This window comes from Taeniopygia guttata, chromosome 1, assembly GCF_048771995.1.
Source record: "Taeniopygia guttata chromosome 1, bTaeGut7.mat, whole genome shotgun sequence".
Lineage (NCBI taxonomy): Eukaryota > Metazoa > Chordata > Aves > Passeriformes > Estrildidae > Taeniopygia > Taeniopygia guttata.
Window position 1 is genome coordinate 40,488,632 of NC_133024.1, and position 24,250 is coordinate 40,512,881.

General features: G+C 38.7%; 1 protein-coding gene across 1 annotated transcript in view; it reads right to left on the bottom strand.

The window, feature by feature from the left end:
• The window catches only part of TRPC6 (transient receptor potential cation channel subfamily C member 6), a 76,942-nt gene extending 54,992 nt beyond the window's left edge, over positions 1-21,950 (bottom strand). The window contains exon 1 of the mRNA XM_002198089.7: positions 21,253-21,950. Within this exon, the coding sequence (XP_002198125.5) occupies positions 21,253-21,395 (143 nt within the window). The 5' untranslated portion in view covers positions 21,396-21,950. The remainder of the gene's footprint in view (positions 1-21,252) is intronic.
• Positions 21,951-24,250: the final 2,300 nt, after the last annotated feature.

The window sequence follows — 24,250 nt, forward strand, 5'->3', positions numbered from 1 at the left end:
TTTTCTCATTGCCCCGTTTTCACAATTTATTGGAATACTTCTTGTTCTTAGGTTACCAAGAAACAATTGGATATATTTACTCAAATACAGTCTCATGAAACATTAATTATTTATATGAAAAGAGAAATCTCAAACAACTTTCTGTTGGAAATTCTTTATACTTACGTGCTGAAATCAGAGTTCTAAGATAGTCAATCACAAATGCCTATGAAAATTGCAAACTAAAACAAACTATATTTGAAATCTGTGGTTGGAGCTAAAGAAAACTTTTCAAAAATTGAATCAAAGTATTTCATAAAATATTTGAAAATCTCTTCTACGGGGTATGAAAGAGGAATTTATGTGACTTCTCTGGAGGCAATATTGATAAAATGTGAGGACCTTTTAAAGAAACCATTATTCATCTAGTGAATTTTTCTACTCTTCAGGATGAATTAAACTTTATGTTGATGAGTCTTTTTGCTGTAACTATTTGCAGACTTTTACAATGTCCTTTCTCCACCTGTTTTTAATATGGGGAAAGCACATATCAAACACAACAGTAAGAAAACAGTCAGCGTTTAACAACAAAAATTCCTGTAAGAAACTTTTGTATAGCACAAAGAAACATTTATCAAACTTATATGCATCTTGACCTGTGGCTGATACCTCTTTCAGTCATGAACTGGCTCCTACTGAAATCTTCAGGAAATCTCATTCCATGATTACTGGCATATAAGCATTTTTATTTTTCACAAGCCAATATTCCTACCAATATAGTTAGTGCACCCAAACTCTCATTAGCAGTGTATCAGCACTCTGGGATTACAAAGATAAGGAAGAAGCTGGGACAATATACACAGTGGGAGTGTTCTGCAGAGACAGAGTTATTAGAAGGTGTCCAAAGGAGCACCATGGGGATGGTGAAGGGGCTGGTGGTGAAGCCGTATGAGGAGCTGCTGAGGTCTGTTCAGCCTGGAGGAGACTGAGGCAAGACCTCATTGCTGTTAAAACTTCCTTGTGAGGGGAAGAGGAGGGACAGACACTGATCTCTGCTCTCTGGTGGCCAGTGACAGGGCCCAAGGCAATGGCCTGAATCTGTGTCAGGGGAGGTTTACACTGAATATTAGGAAAAGGTTCCTCACTTAGAAGGTGACTGGGCACTGGAACAGGCTCCCCAGGGAAGTGGTCACAGCACCAGCCTGGCAGAGTTCAGAAAGTGTTTGAACAATGCTCTCAGGTACGTGGTGTCACTCTTAGGGATGGTGCTGTGCAGGGCCGGGAGTTGGACTCAATGGTTCATGTGGGCTCCTTCCAACTCAGCATATTCTGTGATTCTGCGAATTTACACTGCACAAAACAGCCTACAGCTACCATGCTGGAAAGAAACTGAAGCTATTGAGTCTATAGGACTCCTGCAGTGTCCATCACTCTGGGATTATGAGAAACAACTGACTGAAGCACTGGAGTAAACGTGGGCCAGCAGAGACACAACCCACAGTACCCAGGTACTATGTGTCTCTAGCAGTGTTGACTGATGATGAAATGGGGATTCTGCAGGAGCCACATTTGACCTCTCCTGGCTGAAGAGCTCCAGTTCAGTACAAGTCATGACATCTCCATCCAGAAGGAGACGCCCATCACTGCAGAATTACATCAATACACAGATTTAAATTTTGCCACTACAAATGCAAAGCCTTCATAATTCGTTTCAATAAATTTATAAGAAGTACCATCTAGAGGACTTCATGGAAGTAAAACATCCAGTAGAAACATTGCAAACAGTAAAAAAAAATTTAAAAATCATTTAAAAACCCCATACACTGTGAGTAACTTTCAATTAAATACTATCATACAATAAATTCGTAAATGTTGCTCTAGCCAATTTCTCCTTTTTGCTAATATGACACATTTTTATTTCAATAAAAATATTTGAGAACACATTTACACCTCTATTTTATAACTATAAATATATTGCCTTCCAGTGTATTGTCAGAGAAGATTCTTTTCAATGGTTACATTGTGGCTAAAATATGCAGCTAGATTAAACTATCATTAAAGATTTATTTATTAGGATCAAGTCCAAGCTCTGCTTTGAAAAAACTTCAGATTTATATGGCTCCCTCTCAATCTGCATATGAGAGGTTATTTAGTATAAGGCTAAATGGAGACAGGCTGGGCCGTGGAGAAGATGGAAATGGGGAAAGGACACTGGTCCTGGAAGCTTCCAGGGTATTTGTCAGGTGCAGGGCTTTGGAAGTGTGCACGGACAGGTCTAGTCAAAGAGCATCAACTACTCCTTCAGGCTTTCCTTCTAGAATCAGCAGGATGTGGATTTTTAGAGCAAGGAAAACCAATATAGCAGGTGGGGGCACAGGTGGGGTGTCTTAAGAGACCACTTGTCTCTAACTATCAGTGAACTCTACTTAAAATTTTCCCAGGTCAAGACTGGCTGAGTGCTTGGGGGAACACATACAGACACACGCTTAAATTTCTCTATCATTTGTTCTGTGTCTTGGAGGAAAGAAAGCTGATGTAAAGATCTTACTACTTTCTATAGCGACCTGCTGGAAGGATATAAAGATAACTGAGCCAGACTCATCTCAGTGAAAGGAAAAGGCGCAATAAGCAGAAGTTGCAACACAGGAAATTCAGATTTGGTTTAAAGGAAAAATGCTCCCCTGTGGCACAAACTGACAAAATAATTTATGGACTCTTCACTGCTGGAGACTGAAATTGTTCAAACTCAGCTGAACAATACCATGTGCACCACGAACTAGCTGGACCTTTTCTGAGCAGGGGTTTAGTCAAAATGACCTTTACACGTTCTTGTCAGCCCACACTGTTCTATGATTTGGTGACTCTGTGATCAATTTAATACCATAGAAAACTGCATTCCAGCATCCACCATTATAAAGGTAGTCTCCCTTTCCACACGGAAAATGAATAAGAAAGTATATTTTGGAAGCAGAGAAACCAGAAAGGTGTGATGTGGGGTAATAATTTATTAAAAGTCAAGAAAAGAGCTCTTGAAAAAAAATGGAATGAACTGGATTGCTTCTTCTTGATCTGGGAGGACCTCTACTATACAAAAAAATTCCACATACATAATGCTTCAAAGACAAAAGAAAAACTATTTTCTTGAACTAGACAAGGAGTTATATCATAAAAATTGTAGAAGTTAAACATTTGGAAACCAGAATTCAACCCCTTATTTCCTTCCACCAAAGCAATTTCTTCAAGTACAACAGTATTTCCTAACTTAACAAATAAATCCCTATATGACATTATATCAAATGCATTATTGAGTCCTGGTACATTAACTCTTATTGTCCTTCTTATTAATATACAATTAATTTTGCAGTAGCTGGCAGTGTGGTACTTTGTCTTATTATTCTTTATATTACATTTTGCCTTATTATTCTTTTCTTCAATTTTCTGTCTAAAACTTTGTATTCTGTTCTTGAAATGGGGCTGGTATATATACCATTCATTAGTCACAAATTATCACCCCTATCTGATAAAGCTATTAAGAACTGAAATGGCAAAGAAAAGATTGCTTGTCTTTGGAATGGAAAGCTTCTGAAAAGCGTTGAAAAAATTATTTTAATACTTTTTATATTCCTTTTATAACACATTTTGAATCAACTCTACAATCATGACATTTCATTTTAAGAGACAGATTTCTAATTCTTTCTCTGATCATCTATCTGACTGAAATGTAGCTTATTTTTTACCAAAAATATTTCATAAATTTCTAGTTACTGACCATATTTAGGATGCTCAAGATTGTTTGAAGGTGAAAGGGCTTCTAAATTTTAAGGACTCCAGCTGGTGATCTACACAACCCTTTGACATTTCCATACCCACATGCAAATATGTTACAGAGCCTTTCTATTGTGAATTATTCTGTCAAGTGCAATGATGCCTTCAGGCTCTAAACAGGAATTTTGGTCATTGAAATGTACATTTTAGAGTAAAGAAAGCATAGATAATAATCTGCTTCACTAAACTCACCCTAGGATATGGAAGTCACAGTATCCATTTGCCTTGAGTTGGAAACCTACACCTATTGCAGAAAAACAAATCATGTCCTCTATCTGGTTCAGAAAGTCTCAAAATCAAAATTTGATCAACTCACAGTGTAGGAGTGCCTAATGAAAGCTCTTAGCCTGAAAGTGTACTCTATATCTTGAGATGTAACTTTAAAACTGAGAATGTTTCAGGGTTTTTTGGGTTTGAAGGCCACCATTAACTTTCCTTGAAGTTATTACACTTGTAACTGGAAAAATACAGCTAAATAAGAACTGGGTTGCTGACAGACTAGTGCTCTTTCAGCCAGATTAATTTTGAAAGAATGCACATAAAAAAATTCTGCCACAATGATACATAGGCAACTTTATCAAACCTTGAAGCTCACATTAGGAAATTCATTTGAAAGTCACAAAATCAGAGATCTTTTAAATCCAGTGTCAGATAAAAATAATCAAAGACATTTATTTTCACAGTAGTTATAGTTGTCCATGCAGTAAGTTCCTCCTTCTGTAAGTAGTGTTACAATATGAACCCATAATCAGAAAAATTAATCCTCATAATCTTAAAATAAATTTATTATTTGGATGGCTTTTCATGTATTAAAAATGGCTTTTTAAAGTTATCATAAGTTAGTCTTCAAATAAAATACATCTCAGTGTTGTCCATCTATATAAACTTTGCACAAACTGCTCCCTTCCCACAGTTAATGCCATAAATAAGGGTGATCTCAAGATGGTGCAAGCTGTTACAAATCCACTCCTCTTTTCCCAGTTATGTTGACATGCATAAATGCCCATTATTCCCATTTTATTTATCTGTATCTCAATTGCGTTTATGACATCATCTGTGCCATGATTCCAAAGAGTTGTTTTTGTAAATGATAGGAACACCAAAAATAAACATAAAGAGGCCTGAACTGTCATTAAAGAAAGTGGATGACAGTAAACGTTTTTTATGTAGATTTGCAAATTAGAAATCATCCAGTCATCCACTTAACTACGAAAAATGCAAATTTTTAAGGTTCTCAAATCAAAACACAACACCCCTCACAACACACACACAAAAGGCAGTTTAATCAGTAAGTCATGTAAGTCATCCAGGTAATTGAGAATCCACACAGCCCTTCAAGCCTGCAGAAGGAAAAGCCAACCAGTAAATATCTGGAGAAGTGCAGGAAACAGAGCACAATTTTTATAACTAGAAATGACAGTATTAAATAAATCCAGCAATACTCAGTCAAATACAGCTCACCTTCAATAAACAAACTGCAGAGATGTGATATGGATAAACTAAGCTGAAACTTACAAGTTTCAAGGCTACTGCAGAACTATACAACAACAGCCCTTGTTCTCCCATGCTGACTGTCATCTATAAGAATATCTGAAGTTCTGTCAGTAGATACTTCAACAATTTGTCTGAAGCCAAGATACACTCTGTCTTTTTAAAGACTTTCTCAGATATATCTAGGTTTTAGCGTATAAGTACTGCAATTTGTTCTTCAAAATTAATTTGGTGGCTGATTTTTTTTCCCTGTAGTCAGCAGGGGAAAAAATTCTCAATTTCTTGCTCTTCAACCAGACACAAAACATTGTGATTCTCTGCACTGACTCCACTGCAAGTTAACACCACTACTCGGTGCTGACATGTTTAAATTATGTAAGGTAGCGAGAAGAAAGCATCAGTGTTAAATTAATTCTCATTCTAATACTTTACAGTCAATAAAACCTCTTAGGAGATAAAAAGTTCTACTGCTTATCCATGCCAAAGCATCTGTCAATCTTCATTTATGTAAATCAATTTGTGTTTTTAACCCCTTTATATCTGCAAAACTGACAAGTGTATTAATGCTTTATAACATGCTTTATAAAATCCACACACAGAAACAGATTAGCTCAATAAAATTACAATAGTTCCATGCCATCCTTCTATCAAATATATAAACACTGTTAACTAATGTTAAATGCCAGAACTAAATTTTTATGCCTTTCAAAATTTCTCACTCATGTTATTAACTCGATTAAATGACTCATTAATATTCAATTAAATACTAGAAAAAATTTAATCTATTGCTTCCAAATGTAATAAAATATAAAATTAATTAAAAGCATTTAGAAGCACAGAATGCCAGAATCCTATTTAGGAGTGTGATACAATACCCACACTAGGAAAACTAAATGAATTGGTTTAGTATATTTCAAAGTCTATTTTTTTAAGGTCAGTAAAATTAACATACTACATATGTGAAGCTAGAAAAAATAGTTTTGTAGAAGTAAAATAATATTAAAATATTAAAATGGGTTTTTTCCACTTCCTTTTATGTAACCAAAGTCTAAGTTCATAAAAGTAGCTTGTTGCTTTCCACTTTAGTTGCCTTAAAACCATTAAGGCTTAATCACAGGGTAAAGTGCTTTTTGACTTGGAGGGGTCTTAAGGTTGAATACACATGGGTAGGCTTAGATAATTTACATTTTCATATTACTTCCATTGCTCCCTACATACCTTTTGTGTACAGATTAATTCAGAAGCTTGAGGAACTGCAATTTAAGCAGAGAGAATCTCATTTGTCAAAACAAACTAATAGCTATCGAGTGCCTTGTAGTCATCTCATTTTTAAGCTACTAACAATGTTTCTTTCATGCATTCCTGGTCATAAGTTAATGACTATTCTGCTTGAACAGAGCCCCTGTACTCAGACACAGCCTCAGAAGAAGCAGCAGCTTCTGTAACACTGCTTGCCTGCTTCCCACATCTGGGATTTTACCTCCCTGAACACAAAACCAGATAATACAGTTCTGTGTGCAGTAGCCAGCCACCCCACAAGGCTGGCTGCTTCAGCCACCTCTTTTATGTACCTGTGGGACAGAGACATGGTCCTGTCTTCTCCCTGCCCCTCTCTGCACCTTTGGGTAAGCCTACGGAACGATACAGCCAGCAGGGTCAAGCATGTCCTTAGCTCAGAAGCTGCAAGGCCACTTAATCCCATGTGATGGGGAAGGAGAAGGAACTCCTGACTGCCTTTATGCAATTCCTGTCATGTAGGGTCCAGAGGCCATCCATTCACAGAACTTTTCAGCAGATGAGGATGAACACAACAATATAGTGACAGGATAAAAACACAAGCTCGTGCTGGCGTTGTCAAGAGCTCTGCTGAGCTCTCACTACTTTGGTCTTTTAATGACAGAGGGCAATTTCCTTTAATTCCATTTAATGCCACCTATTTTCAAAAAGGAGAACCTATATAAGCATGTGCATGGTATATATATATATATATATCTATAAAAGGAAGGAAAACAAACATTTATCACATAGTACAAGACAATAGAGCTCCTCCTAGACACTGAATGTATCTAAATCCAACCGCAATACAGCAATCCAGGAAATGCATGGGGATTTCAAGCACAAGGTGTAATGCTGAAAAGAATTCAGACTAAACTCACAATGTCTTGTTTTATTCGCCTTCCTCTCCTAAAGGTATGAATTACTTCTGACATGAGTCAGACAAAATTTTCACCATTAGCTTTAGCACAGTTTACCTTACAGTTGTAGTTCCAACTAGGAATAGGGTATGGCATCAGCAAAAAAGGTCAGAGAAAAACAAAAATCATCTTGAACAGGATACCTGGAGATTATTAGAAAAAGAATGATAAAAGTAATGAAAAATACCGTAAAAAGACAGGTCTCCAGGTAGCTGCTTCCTCTGCTACTTGCTCAGAGAAATGCTGCTGAAGGTAAGTCTAAATACATCAATTTCGCTTTATTTTTGTAAAGCTTTATTAATTTTAGCTAGTCACATTTTTTATTGCTTGTTCTAAACCAAGACTACTGGGCATCCTTTAAGAAAAATATGCACAAGAACCTCAGTAGAATTGTTCTTATCCTCTGTAGCCCAGTGTTTACAAAAACCAAGTTGCAAAGTACAAATCCTAGACAGGAAACAAAGTGGCAACTAAGATTACTTCAATATTTCCACATGTAATGCAAGTAAAGATTTAGAAAAGAATGGAACAAAATGAAAAAAAAATGTTAACTGAACAAGGGGAAACACACCTAAATGGTTTAACCATAAAGTCTACAGTGAATGACAAAAAAAAGTGAGTCTGTAACAGGGCAGATCAACATGGCCTCTAGTCAGTCCTGAACCAGCAGTTCAACACAGGAATAAATTATGCTTTAATCAGATTAGTCAGCTTCTGAGTTGTAATCAAAAATTGAGTATTTCTTTTATCCTCAGATCTATTCAGTCTCTATTTCCTTCAAGTAAATCTGACTACTAATATCAAATGTAGCTGAAATCTGAGGAAATCTGCAAATATGAAATATAACAGCCCTGAGATATGATCAAATTCCTAGGCAGAATCTCCACATGCAGAATTTTTCATTGTGAAATACTATTCAGAGCATATTCTTTTTTTATTTCAGATGCTATTCCTTTTTATAAATATAATCTCTTTCAATATATTCTCGTTTGTGTATCTCTCATTAATCTTGAACTGTCATGGGTGAGGGCTCTGAACTGAGAAAAACTGCCAATAAAATAAAAACTATGGATTTTAACATCATGGATTCTCCATGCTGAATATATATCTCATGATTGCAGGAGAACTAGAAGAATTTTAAGTGCATGCAATTGTGGATAAAAGGGACTGGATATGAAATGAAAGCCACGTAAACAATTGATTAGGAAAATGACAACCAACAACCTCAGGACTACTCAGAGTACAGGAAAAAAAGTACTAAAGATCTTTTAGATGCCTGAATAGAAAAGAGCAATAATACATCTATTGGAATTGGATGAGCCATTGTGGTTTAGTGACAGAGCTGCTTCCTTCTGCAGAAAAGCAGCATGTAAATTTTCTGCTTGGCACCTGAGGAAGAAGGATCAGTACGTTGTCTCTGCTTTGTAAAAAAAGCAGAAGAGAGTATAACTATACTAAAGAGAGTAACTAACTTAGAGATAATTGTGTTTCAAATAATAGAGATATGCAATAATATAGTAAATACAATTGAGAAAAAAGTAATGATTAGGATTTTTCCAGCAGTTTGACATTTGACTTTTTCAAGAACCTAATATGTTTATCAATTTGTTCTTCTATTATATTCTGTATACAATAAAATGCGTCCATCACCTAATATGAATCTAGGTCTGACCTCATGTTTATACAGAATTAAAATTTCACTGAGAAACTGCATTTTTAACTCAACCAATGATGAAAGGCTGACACTAACTTTAACAACTTTGGAGAGAACACTAGACCTAAGCAAACTTTTCCTACCTAGATAAAATAAAGTTTTGTAGAACTATACAATGCTCATGTCCAGGAGACCTTTTTTTTTTACCAGCTGTGTTTGTGGGAAAATAATGAAATGTGCCTATTGATGCTCTTCCTGAATCTATGTTAGGAATAAGCCATTTTCATCATGTAAAAGTGATGTACTTCTAATTAAAGAATCCATGCAGTATCATTAAATTTACTTTAACACACACACAATAAAAATTGCAGCAGTATAACTGCAGGATGAAGAAGTGCTCCTGCAGAAGATCTTAGCATTTCAATATGTGCTTATATAAAAGGGAAAGCAATGCAAAAAAAAGTAATTACTTTGCTTTACTTCTCATATTTGTAATTACTGTTATGCAAATTAATTACATTATAAGAATAAAGAAACAATGATGATGTTTATTGTTCCCTGCTAGACACAAATAAAGAACTTGGTATCATGACCTCAGTGACATTTAGAGAAAACAGAATTGGTGGCAAGTCGCACATACAATTCCAGCAGGAAAAGATAATTTGGTTTTCTCAGATCTGAGATGTAAGGGTGATTGAAGCAAAGAGCACAAGTTACAAAAGAGCTGTGATCAGATTTGATAGATCAAAGGCATAGAATGAGACCTTTATAAGCTACCATTTTTTCATAATTGCTGACTATTTTGCAGAATATATGACATTTGCAAAAGTTGTCACTCAGAAGAGATTAAAAGGCCCTGGCCTCCACTGAACACCATGTTGCCTTTGATCTCACAGAACAGAAAAAATCCATGAACTAGTTATTCACATGACAATGTCATTAGCTGTTGATGCTCTCCAGTTCAGTAATAAAAATAAAATAGCATAGGGAGGATTTTACAATCACTTGACAAAGACTGTTATTATAGCTAAAATCAAGACGTTTGCTTTCACAGGGGGAAGATATAGTTTCAAAATATACAGAGAAAACCTTGATAGTTTTATCTTAAAGAAAAAAAAAAAAAAAGGAAGAGACACAAGGAGCGTTCTGCCTTGCTAATATTTTTCTGGCAGGTAGCTGCTGTGAATTGAGATTTCTGTTCTTCCTGAGTTGAAACTGGTCTTGCAACTTGGTCTTTGACACCCCACAAACCTACTTTACTGCTAAATAATTCACTACAGTGAAATACAGATATAAAAATTTTTCCTAAGAGGTATTTATTCAAACTGATACATTGATTCAAACTGAAAGAATTTGGAGCACTGACCATCGGGTACAACGGTAAATACCAATCAAAACCAGTTCTCACATGGTCCTGCTTATTATCAAATTATACCAGATTTGTAACATGCTCCAGAGAAGAACTGTAATTTAATTAAAACTTTCCTTAGTTAAATAGTGTTAAGTGATAAAGAATGATGATTCTAACATCCAGAGAATCCGGTGAATCAAAGCAGAATAACAATGTACAACATTTTTTAGCATGAAATTTCATGGGCACTAGCAGAGTTAAGACCCATACATTAGTAGTTTGTTGGGATGGAAGGAAACTCTCTTCCTGGAGAAATAAAGTACACCAGGAGAAAGAAGAATTAAAGTGGCCTTTTCATTTATTTGGTGCTGTATACAGGTTCTGAAAAAAAAAAAATTCATCAGGAATTCTTTCTTGTCTAACTGCCTAACTTTACTTACCAGATTTTAACCAAATACATTTAAATTAAGGGGAGAAGGGGAGGCTATGTTACCTGAATCCAAACTTTTATATTGGAGAGGAAGAGAAAGCATTTTTATAGCTGCTTTGTAACTGATCTGGAATGTACAGCTTTGCATCAGTTCCACAGCACAATTAGCTACATTTTCCTAGAGAAGGGAGACAGAACTGTAGTTTTGGTCACAAAAGCTTTGCCTGGGCTGGTGTCTCTTGAGAGAACATCATGAGCTCAACACCGACTAGCAGATATCCCCTGAATACTACCCAGGGAGTCAAGTCACGGATGCAGAGAGGGAAAGGGTTCAGCAGAGCTGGAACTGTCCCCTCCACAGCCATCCCAAAGGATGTTAAGCAGTTAATATTGGATCTAACCATGTGTGTTTCATGGTGGCTTCAACAAATCAAATGCAAACATTCTTATTTCAGCCATATTTGAACACTTTTGATCAAAAAGCCAATGGAGAGTACTTCTGAGAACAGCACTGTCAAGACTTATTTGGAAAAAAAAGAATAAAAGTGATTTTTTAAAATATGAAAACAGATACAAAACCAATAACATTCCACATGAACAGAAGTTTCAGATTTACTCAGCTTTCATTTTTACGTAGGACTTGGGAAAATGGGAACAAAGCCTTCATCTATATTCTCTACTGGAAAAATGAAATTGTTCTTTTTTTGCCAGGCATAAAAGGTGACATCCCAGAAAAAGGGAAGGGGGAATAAATAAATGCAAAAGACAAAAGACACACTTTCAGAGTTTTACTTAAAATTTTTATTTACTTAGAAATTGGATTTTTTTTCATCATGAAAGTGTTATGCTACGTACTCTCTAGAGCAGCAGTAAGTGCAGCAGCAAGTGCAAAAGTGTGAGGAACAGAGAGTCATGCTCTCATGCAGCAATAATTTCTGAGATATAAAGTTAGTCCAGTTGACATATCATTTCTCTAGATGCTGCACATGAAAAGTGTAATGAAAAAAGTTTTACCATCCTTTTCCCCCACTCTGCAATGTCCCATTCCTGTGCATGAGAATATGCAGCAGCTTCATCTGTCTTTGCTGCTTTCTGAAAATTACCTTGATTTTTTAGGAAGATGCTAATTGATGACTGGAGACAGGTGGGAAAAAAAAAGGCAGTCTTATTTTGTACATCCATAACTTTTTCAATTCCTTTTAAACATCCCCTCCAGTTACATAGTTTTTAGCACCTTGCCTTTTTTTTTGTAAGGTATTTAGCAGTCATAACTTCATATTTACTGCCTCTTATATTCTCAGATCTAGTACTTTCAAGAGTATAGAAGAGTATTAGATGTTTTCTTGGTTTTTTTCTGCCTTTTGTCGTAGTCTTGGGCCCAGGGGTTACCAAGCTGAGCGAGAGGTAAGGTGGTCCTATCAATCATCGACTCTTCAGCCAAGACAGTGACAGCTGTTAGTATATCTGGACATATTCCACTAAGGATCCATTGCCGATATTCAGGACAGACGTAATGATTACAGAAGCATGAGAACCAGCCCAAGGAGCATAACAAAAAGCTGTGCTTACCTGAACAAACAGGCAGTATAACATGATCACACAGATGGAATGATCTTGACTGCTTGCTATCATGGCATAGCAGAGCAGTACAACCCCAGCAGGCACAGAGGCAGGATCCCAACCCTGCACCACGCACAAAAAGAGCCACCTCATGCCCCTTATCAACAGCAGCCTGATGAGTCTGGATTAGAGCTTGCACAGATGGGCATTCAGAGCTACAACTCTTGTTCCATACTTCTTACAATAAAGAGCACTCAGCTGTTCTGTGCCACTGCTGAGGGGCTGTCTAGTTGGAAATTCATATTTAGGGCAACACTCTCCCTCTGCCAATATAATATTGATAGATTCAGAATTATTCCACACATAGTAATTATTCAGAAATGACATCTTACTTAACAAAAGACACTTTTGTGGTTAAATCTGTCATGTAATTCTAATTCCCCAAAACTCTTCTCGGGTCTCTAAGTAGATACAATAACTGGACCACATACCCCTGCAGAGAGCCTATTTCCCCTCCTCCTCAATGTGTACTTCCACGCCTTTTCTGGCCCCCTGGAGATATCAAGGCCTGTATGAAGTCAGAAGTCTTGTCCGACGGAATTTGAAAAAGGCGCGCAGACCCCCAGCAGTGCTGCTACCAGCACCTTCCTCATTGAGCCATGTCCTGCACAAAGCTAGCTACGCCACAAAGGATATTCTTTCCCTCTTAGGCATTTTCAATGCTCTCACTGATAACTAGGGAAATTTCTGCTGGTTTTTAGATTTGATGTAAAATCAGTAAACTAGAAACCTCAAGTCATGAAAGATCCTCAGGCAGCTTTGTAAAATGAGAGGCATTAGCCTTGCTGTCTCTGTAAATCCCTGCCTAGATTATTTTTTAAAGTTTCTCTTTCTGTTATGTATTAAATGCTGTTTCTGTTTTTAGGACAGAAGTGGCTGTGGGGTAAGAAATCCCAGTGTATATTTTATATATCAACTTGTTAGGTAAGATCATTATTATTTTATCATACAAAGAAGTTCTGAAATTTCACTATCACATCACTTGCTGTTTACCTACAAATGTGCTCACATCAGATGTTGCTAAATGATTAAATAGCTTTCTGACTTAAACCTCTAAAATTCCTTTCTGAAGAGATGTAGGGGAAATTAACTCCTTCAGCTTCATAGCATATTCAGCATCCATTCTACAGAACTGGAGATACTGTTATTGCTGACTTTTGTGTTAGAAGTGCTCTACAAAATGTTTCAAGTAATCTAAACTGTATCTTCAGAAACTTAATTCCATCTCCTCTCCTAAGTTTTAGTAGTTTAACTTGTTGCATAGACGTCAGTTCAAGATATTGCTATTTTTGCTCCAACATATCTGCCATGTTGTTGCAACTCCTTAGTCTTCCCTGGGCAGCAAGAGGTTGTTGCTGCCTCCCAGCCTCACTGACATCCCAGGGACTTGAACGGCCCAAGTTTTCCAGAGCTTTTGATATTGTGTGATTTAGTTTTTAAGATCCTGAGGTGAGAACATCTCCCAGTGAGAGGTCATACAAAATACCCAGTGTCCTTGAGAAGTCTCATCCCATGCCTACTGCTTGAAAATTAAGTCATATCAACTAAGTTTTGTAAGTGCTACTGCACTTTGACTATATTTTTACCAAGGGTTGTTGCAGTTTTTAGCTCAGATTTCTACACTTAGAAGAGAGAAAACAAAACCAAATTTTTGTCTTGTATGGGGAGAAGTACTATTCTAAGACTCACTTGAGACACACAAGATTCACTTTAAGACTCACAAGAGCAGCAGTCTTCAAAAAACTGTCCCGAGTATTTAGCAGGAAACTTGTTCTTAAAGAGAGGAATATAAAATCTACAGAGAGAAAGAGTCATTGCTGCCTTCCCACAACCTGTCTTTTGCATCTGATTTGTCAAGATAACTAGGTAATCCACTCAGCAGTGGAGCAAGGTGATCCTTTGCATGAATGAGCCCTGTGAGCAACCATCCTACTCTATGTGCTCCTACAGGACAGAGGAAAGCAAAGGACAAGCAGTGGACATGGCACAGGCAGATCCTGGAGCATTCAGAATTCTCATTCAGGGCTAAGAGAAGCTTGAGAGTTCTCAAAAGACAGGATTTCTCTTTGAATAAGCAACACTAGCATAGCACACATGTAACTTTCAAAAACTCCTCTCCCACATATCCCCCAATAAAGCTCTCCATTTCAAAAGCTTTTTGTAGGTAATATACTTGGATCATCATTGTGTCACTAGAATTAAGTGTAAGTTAATAAATCCAGATGGAAAAAATCCAAATAAACATAACTTCAACTCATAGACAATGCAACAACCTAAGCAAATGAAGATAATAAAATAGAAAATCCTAGTGCATGTTTCCTTCATCAAGATTTTTTTTATAAGACTTGAAAATTGAATGTAATTTTAAGTTATCTTATGGAAGAAAACTAAAGATTAACATAGTGGAATTAAAACTAGTACAGAAAATCAATTACTACATTGAAAAGCAGAAAGAAAAATTAGTTTATAATTTTCTATAATGAAAAACAGTTGCTTAGGAATAATTCTCATAGAAGTTTACTGCAGGCTATTACTACTTGGCAAGCCAAGGACATGTACACAGAGTAGGACTAACAAAGTTCATCAGTCTGGCCTTGCTAGCTGTTCCAAATAAGGGGGAAAAACATGACTAGAAAAGCTGAAACATGTTGATGGCAGGCAAACATCTTACAGAAGAAAAATAAAACACAAATTACCTCTCAAAGATAAGGAAATCTTCTCCTTTGGAAAGCTTCCAAGCAGTCAGTCATCAGCCCCAAAGTCAGCCAATGTGCACAACAGGAGAAACCCAGGCTGGGCCAGGAGGAAAATCAGCACTGCCAAGTGTTCCTCCAACACCAGTGCTGACACCAGTGCTGACAGAAGATGACAGAAGGCAACAGACCAGCTCTGAATTCACCCCTTCAGTCTGCTGGGCACTCACCTAGCTGCTAGTTAAGCTGATGTGACACATGGTTATAGGGATAGGACAAGAGGCAATGGCTTTAAACTAAAACAGGAGAGATTTTTTGATTAGCTGTGAGGAAGAAATTCTTGACTCGGAGGGTACTGAGAGAACTGGAACAGGTTGCCCAGAGAGGTTGTGGATGCCCCATCCCTGGAATTGTCCAAGGCCAGGTTGGATGGAGCTCTGAGCAAGTTGATCTAATGGGCGGCATCCCTGCCCATAGCAGGGGTGTTGAGATTAGACAATCTGTAAGGTCTCCCCCATACCAAACCCTTCTTTGATTTTGTAACACAGCACAAAGCTTTATTAAATGCTCCAGTCTGAATAGTCTGCAAAATTGTTAGTGCTGCAGTAGCACCAGGCCTTGTGGTCTGTATTCTGTTTTCTATGGATCAACCCCAATCCTTTGCTTTATAACCCTTCTTTCTACCTGTATGAGAGGCCTCAGCTGTTAAATATTTTTTTAAATATCCTCACTTCTTTGTTCTCCTCACTAAGGTAAATACTGACATAAAACCCAGTGTTTAATCAAGTTCTAAGACCAAAATGAACTCCAGTCATGCTTTTCTGAGCTGGCATCATCTTAGCTTACAACCACAATATTGATATTTTATTCATATGAGTAATTTTTTTTGACAAAAGGGAACCTCATTCAACTCTTTAGAAAACAAGTTATCAATTTCCCACACAGCTTTGAGAAAGCACCTAAAAATGACAATACTTGATATGCCATTATTTCACTTATTCAGGGTTCTTGTAGTAAACATCATATTTTATTCTTAATGCCAAAGCTTGCCTTTTGGGCTTTTTTTTTTCAATATTGACAAAAATTTATTCAAACATATCAGACTAGGGGTTACAATAGAGCTGTGCTGACAAATGCACTATTGGTAGGAAAAAGTGTAGTTGGACAGAAATGGATATAGAAAATAAGCCCAGACCTTAGGCAGTCAACTTTACATTGTATTCCATATATTTCATTTCACTAAAAATAGTATACTTGATTGTGTATGTCAGTGCTAAACAAATAATAACCTTTCTACTTCAAGCCAAAAATGTTAATCCATTCCAGAGAACACTTCCTGTCATTTAATTACCATTAAGCTTTTTGTCCACATTTAATAATCAGAACTTATATTTAAATGCTGCTTATCAACACAAATCTTTAAGCCTCCTGTTGAATAGACTCAACAGGAGTGTGCAAGTGGCTACACCCGCAAGTAAGTGCACAAACCTGTATATAAGGCTCACTGTACCCACTTCAGGTTTAAGACCTTCTGCTAAGGCATTGCCTTGCACTGCACGACAGCCTGGGGTATGACACCAAGTTACAAGGAATTTATTGAACACAGTTTAAGTGCCAGACTCTTCTTTTGCTCATGTTTGCAGAGCTGGAAAGTCTGACACAGCCTGATGATGCAGATCCACCACACCAAACCACCTTTATTTGGGGATACCAATACTGGCAGGACTTCTTCAAGTAGCCAGTTATTATAACCTCCAGCTTCTGTGGTGGCAAATGCTGCTGGGAGAATGTTTGACAAACAGCATGCTGGTTATTAACATTTACGTTGAAAAGTATGCCACACACAACCCACACATTTCTGAATCACTACTCCACCTTCCTCACGCAAATTTAACAAATTACTTATATTTTTCATGGAAATCTTACAGTTTTATAAAATTACATCCCCCAGGGAGGTGACTTTCATTTGTTTGGTGACTAAATGAGAGTTAGGGTATAAATAAACTTGCAGATATATTGTAATGGCTCAAGAAAAATTATTATGAGGTATTAGCGTAGGAAACTGGGTATTGTAGCTGACCAAAGAAGTTCACAGTTAAATTAGTGAGTGTACACAGAGAACACAAGAGTGCCTAACAACTGAACTCAAGAAATCCCACAAGCCTTCACCAAAAATGAACACATGTAGGGGGAAAAGCCTACCTAATATGAAATAAATACAGATATGTATGACGTTGAAAATAAAGCATTCTCTTCTACCTACTTGCAGGATACACAGAGTGAACTAAAAGCTGGGGAGCTTGATAAGAATGTTGCTGTCCTTTTACTCAAGACCTTATGGACTACATTTAGTCACCCAGAATATGGGAGAATCAGACATGATTTTTTTTCCAGTGCTCATTATGAAGTAGATCCATCAAACCTAAATCAGATAATTTGTGCATTTGTTTCATACAGTAGGCTATAAAAAGAAATTAACCCCCCTCCATACCAACTCTTCTACCTTTTTGATCTCAACAAGACTATTGCAACGTATTTTCAGAAGATAATACATCTCATCAAAGAGGCTGACAATCTGAAATACAGCTGCCACATTGTACAGTACTCCCTGAAGAGATAATGTCTAATGAAGAGTCTGGAAAATAATTTTACAGGTCATTTCAAGCAAGACAATTGAGACTAGAGATAAAAATTACATTATGTTAATGGTAGAAGCCGTTATATTTCAGGCAGGAAAGAAATCGTTAAACATGTTGTTTAACAAATAATAGGTTTTTAAGTGTGGACTGGTTTTGGTAGTTTTGAGAAACATTTAGCTGGAAAACCACAAAAGTTGAGGAATACTCTATGTCTCAAGGCAGTTATGCGTATCAGAACACTTTTTACCCCCTGTTTTCATCTGATAATTTGCGTATCTCATTTACTTTATATCTGACATTTTAATACACAATTATTCCTCCTCACACCCATAAGAAAACATTTATTTTTCACAATGCAAAATATTGCAAAGTATAAATAAGCAGTATAACCAGATGTCTGACTGAATTAGTGTCTTCTCACTAGTTTAGTACACTGACAATCTGTCCTTCACTAGCATTTTTTCAGCAGGGAAGTTTACATACAAGTGCTATCACTTCCAAATCGTACTGCACATCAGCGCTCAGACTTGGGATTAGACATTAAAATGAACTTGCCATCCTGTTTTAAACCTCAAAACCGGGCTACTTGCCAATGAAATACTTGCACAGGAGGGACAAATCCCAACATATACACATTTTTGCATTCCAGGAGTCAATCTTCTGATATGTATATTGCAGTGTATTTCTTGATACATAAGAGGCGGGACTCAATGACCAGATGGAAGAGCACTACTAGAAAGAAAATGTTTACTTGCATATAATTTCTAACACATCTTAGAAGTCTTAAGTTGTAAAAAGTAATACTTTGGATTAAGTAAGTCTATGGAAATAATTTATTCACAAATTTTACAGATTGCCCAACTTTTGGATTTCCTGCTTAAGGTTCTGAATTCAAAAGAAAAGCAGGATTTTTTCAGCACAAAATTCCATTTGAATTTAAAAGTAAAAGCCTTCTATCCACTGCCAAAAGACTGTGTGACCCTACTTGGCACAGCTGATGAGCTCATGGTAGCTTCTTGAAATTTTGAAATTTTTTTGCAGTAAAGGTACCTGGGATACAATAAAGCTGTTCTCCAGAAAGAGGAGCTGAAATACAGGAAATAAATCTCTGTAGATCTAGAACTACAGCACTTAACAGCAGTTACAAAACAACACATGAAAAGCATGTTCTACAAACAATGTATGCACTAACATCAGCACTAAATCACCACTTGAGAAAAACCATTCCTTAGCATCAAGCTACTTTTCTAGCAATAGTCACATGCCATATTATACCAGGGTTACCCTCTCAGTACTATTTAAAATGAGAAAAAACTCAGCTTTTTGTGGACATCAGCTGTAGTCTGCATTACTGATGTCCATTCATCACCATAATAACATCAGGAAATACCAGTAATTTGAGAATTAAAAAAAAAACAAAAAAAAAAAACCAAAACAAAACAAAAAACAAAAAAACCAAAAAAACCCCACACCAAAAACCACAAAATTAGAGAAAAGTATTCTTACTGCATGATAAAGAGTACAAGATCATATGCTACACATGGCCCAGCTTATTATTTATTAAATTCTTGGTGATATGAAGGCCTCGAGCAAAACTAATGACTTTTGACTGAAGAAGCACATGTACAAAATGTACCTGAAATGTGATATAGCTGGAAGTTAGGCAGAAAAATTCAAAAACTAGCTTGGTAATCACTGTACCCTGGAGGAGCCTATTTTACTCACTGCATTCATTCCTGCCAGCCAAAGAACTCCTGGCAGTGGCCACAGGTAGGCATTGCCTACAGATCTCTGTGAAGTGATTCTTTTCCACACCCAGAGAAAGCCCAAAGAACAACTTCTCCATGCCTCACGTGGATGCCAAAAACAAGCCCTTGATAACTTCCTGTGCTTAGTGCTACCCTTGTCCTACAAAGCAACTGGATTAGAATGCAGGCTTTCTTTATGGCCACTCTGAGGTGATGAGAAGCAGTCTCCACATTGAGAGAGTGCTGGCCAAGAGGGCTAGCACAGGCACTTTTTTCACTTCATTCTTGAAGGGAAATTAACAGCACCCCACAGACTTGCAGACTTTGTTTGAAGAGATGATTTGAAACACTTACACAAGCTCTATCCCCTCACATCTGCATAACCACTCTGACTGGATGGCAAAAGAAGTACAGAATTGCCATATTAGTTCAAAGCTTTAGTCCACTAGTGAGAACCAGTCTGAACTAAATATCACAAGGCTTTTTGTTCTGAAAGGATTCATTAGATAGATGCATTCATATATCCTGAGACCGGGTTTAAGTCCAATGTGCAGTAATATATGCTGTTACAGCTACATGAGCATACTGAATTAATGATCCACAAAGATACTGAAGAATAGCAATACAGCAGTAAATTTTGAAAACTCTGGTTGTTCTTAGCTGGGTTGATAAATATTCAAACGCTGTAAGTGTTCCCAGTTTCATTGTTGTTATTCCTTTCCTATATCCAGGTAGCTGTCAAGTGGCTGGTAGGTGGCTCACAGATAAAACAGCAAATATTAGGAGAGCCTGATAACTGTAATTTACCATTTAAGCAATACAATATAATTTGGAAAAAGGAAAGTACACATCTTCTGGCAATCATCTGAGATTTTAGGATTCATCTTGCATTGCTTAATACCCATTTTCCCCCTCTGTTGGGTAGCTTCTCCTCAGAAGCATTAACAAGTGGTAATTACAGTAGTCATGCTGGCAGCACAGAACCAAAGGGACACTGCCAACACTGAACGCCAATCGACGTGGATGTTAAGTTGTGGCTCCTGGAACCTTTGTAATTTATGTTTACATAATTCAGCTTTTGTTGTATATGTTCTTACACTCTGCTTTAAATTATAACTACCTGACAAAACTCACATAATGAAATTACACGACACGACATGGCTTTGACAAAACTGATAGGAGGATGGGGTTTTTTTGCAATTATTTTACAATAATGAAAGGAGGACGGCTTTATGCACACACCTGCAATGTGCGCTCTCTCGGTGGGAGCAACCGATCACAGGACTTAAAATTTCTGTAATTACATTAAACCCATTAGACACCATCACTTCTGTGTACACCCGACGTCTCTTCCCCTGCTCTACGCAGCTGAGCCCAAGCCACCCTTCGCTTCCTTGCCGCGGGAAGACACCACGGTGCGCTCAGAGGAGACCTGCCAACCCGGGCACGGCGGTGCCAACTCTGCCCCTCCGCCTTTCCAAGCACAGCTACCCCGCTCCTGCCCCGGAGAGGCCGAGGGGAGCTGGCAGGTCCCGGCCCCGCTCCCTGACCCCCGCCCGCCGCCCCTGTCCCGCCACCGCCTCCCCGCGCCCGCCGGAGCGACCCCGGCGCGGCCGGCGGGACTCACACGGGGTAGAAGGCGTAGGGCGGCAGGGCGCTCTCCTCGCACAGCTCCGCGTCCAGCAGCAGGTAGTCCTGGCTGTCGTTCCGCCGGGCCCCCGGCGCCGGGGAGCTGCCCTTCCGCGGGGCGTAGGGCTGCGCCTGGCTCATGCTGTCCCGCGGCCGAGGTGCGGGGCGGCGCAGCGGCTCCCTCGGGGCGCGCCGGCAGCGGCGCGGAGGCGCTCGGGCCGCGCTGGGCTCTCCCCCGGCAGCGCCGCGGCCCCGCTCGCTCCGCGCCCCGGCAGCGAGGGGCTCCCGGCAGCCGGAGCCGCCGCCCGCGGCGCGGCGGGCGAGGCGCAGCTCGGAGCGGGGGCAGCAAAGTTTGCGGCGCGTCAGCCGGCCCGGCTGTCCCCGGCCGGAGGGAAGGGGCGGGAGGTGGGAGGGCGGCGGGCTCCGCTCGCCTCCCCCGGGGCTTCGGTGCCCCCTGCGCGCCGCCGCCGCCGCCGCCCGCAGCGCCCCGAGCCCGCGGAGCTGCGGCCCGCGGCACCGGCCCGGCGGTGCTGCCCCGGGCAGGGGCCATGCCCACTGACCGCCTGGCCGGGACCGTGCCCGCCGCCCGCCGCTTCTCCCGGGGCACGGCCCGCCGTGGTCTCTAATGAACGCCGCCGAACGCTCCCCTGGGGATTCGGCAGGACCGGCGGCGCGGCCGGCGGGGAACAGAACTCTTGCTTGGATTTACTCTTTGGCTTGGTATGACGGCCTGCGCTGCACCTGTGTCCTCGTGTAAGTGGCCGAGGAAGAGCGTCAGTGAAAATGAATGTTAATCCAGTACACCCAGAAAATCTACGACTTTAAGTCTTCCCAATGAAGTGAAAAATTTCCTAGGAAATTCTACTTCCTTTCCAGGCTCTTCGCCTCTTTCATCTCTGAAACACCCTCTTACAAACGCTGTTCACCTCTTTCAGAGAAGAGCCAGTTTTTAATCACCTCTAATAACTTCAGTTAAGAGAAGAGGCAAAATATCAAATATCATAGTAAAAAAAACCCAAAACAAAACAGCACAATATAGTGGATTTGACAGCCTGCTCAGAGAGCGAGAAAAGGAGAAGGCGGTCTTGTGAGATTCTGGGGAGTTGTAGAGAAACGGTGGTAGCTTATTATTGTAAACAACCTGCAGGAGGTGTTTTTCTACTCTTTGTTTTTCTGTTCTTTTCAAGGATTGTTTGTGAGAAAAATGTTTTTGTTAATTAGCCAATCAGGTAGAATATGTCGAGTCAGTCTATAAAGGGGAGAGTTTTTCGCATTAAAGTTGCTGTTGTGCAAACCAGCCTTCTTGGAGTCCATGCCACTTTCTTATTCAACAGCGACACAATATTTTTGCAGAATAACACTCAAGCAAAACTCAGTCCCCTTATATTTCTCAGTTCTGTTTCACTGGTGGCATTTTGTTTGATGTTACTCTGCAAATATGTAATTACAAACTTTTCTAGGGAAAATGTATGGCACTGAAGAATTAATATCTTACGTGGTATCTAATATCTGACATAATATCAAATGTGATATCTTCCACGTTAAACATAGCACTTACTATTTCATAAGGGGATATTTAGAATTAAATGCTGTAAATGTATAATTGAAACATTAGTGCATCCAAACAAAATCACTCCTTCATTCCTGGCCATGTTCACATATTGAATTTTGTTTGTGTTGGAATATCACACAACCCTGTACTCTCTAGACTGGCACACCTTCCGCTGATTTAGCGATGTGCTGAGAAAATAACTAGGCAGGGCCCAGGACAGTCGTTAGCAAAGCAGTCTGACACTGCCCGGGCTCTCCAGCAGCCCTAGCCAGCCCGTGGGTTCAGTGCCTGCCTGGGCCACTGGGACTCCTCTCGCCACTGAAACTGCCAGAGGAAGAGCTGTGTAAAGAGACCTGCAGCACATTTACGTGGTCTTTAGAGGAGGTGCAGAAATACCTGCAGTCAAATTTCTCAAATTTCTTTTGTCCTCTTAGTTATGGCTGTCAAAATTACACTCTAATGAGTTTTAGAAATCTTCCCATCTTTGCAAACCATTTTTTGCTGTTAAAGGATATTTTATTTTAAATAGGAAGTTTAGTACCAATGATACCATATGTATTTTATAATTCTCATGCTGCTTCTTCTTTCATATTACTATAAAAACAGACAATACAAAATTATGTGCAGGCTTTGCATTTGAGAAATATGTTGTTGATAATATCTCACATTCTTATTGAAAGAAAATTGTTTTCTAGAATTCTTTGTGATGGAATTTTGATGTGTTCCACTGCTCTTGTGCGTAACCATTTAATTTCATTTGTTCTACTCTGTTATGAAGAGACAGTATTTCTCCACTTAGTTCTTTTTGTATATTTCCCAAATGTTTGCAGTTACTTTTTATTTCAAGTTTATTTGATATTAGGCTGTTGTTTCAAATGTTTTCTTCCAAGTACCTTTTTTTCCCTTTCCTTCCCTCTATTCTTATTTTTCCCTCCCCTCTGGTATATTTTCTTCTTTCTTAAAGTGAATACCATCTTGCTTTGTTGATGGGCTATCAGATCCTTTGATTTCAGAGCCTGCAGAGCCACTTTCTCTATTTCATTCTGCTGCTTCCTTCAGTCTTGTGCTTACTGATTGAATGCTCCTAGATTATTTCCCATCTTCCACATGATACCTGTGCATCTCTCTCAGCTTCCAGGTGACATTTCTCATTTTCTCAGTTGATACCCTTCCTAGATGCCAAACTTTCTTTGGTCTTCATTCTTATTTCAGCCTCATAAGTTCTGGTATTTGCCAAGGCACTCTTACTTTCTCACCAATCCCAAACCTTTCACAAATCCTGAAGCCACACTCAATAGGTGTTATTGATGATACAGTGATGACACAGCTGTGTGATTTTCCAGAAACATTGGGCAGATAAATTATAGAAACAAAAAATATTCAATACCCTTGAAAGGAAAAAAAGATTCTGAGTTGAAATTCTGAATCATTTCAACCTGATTTA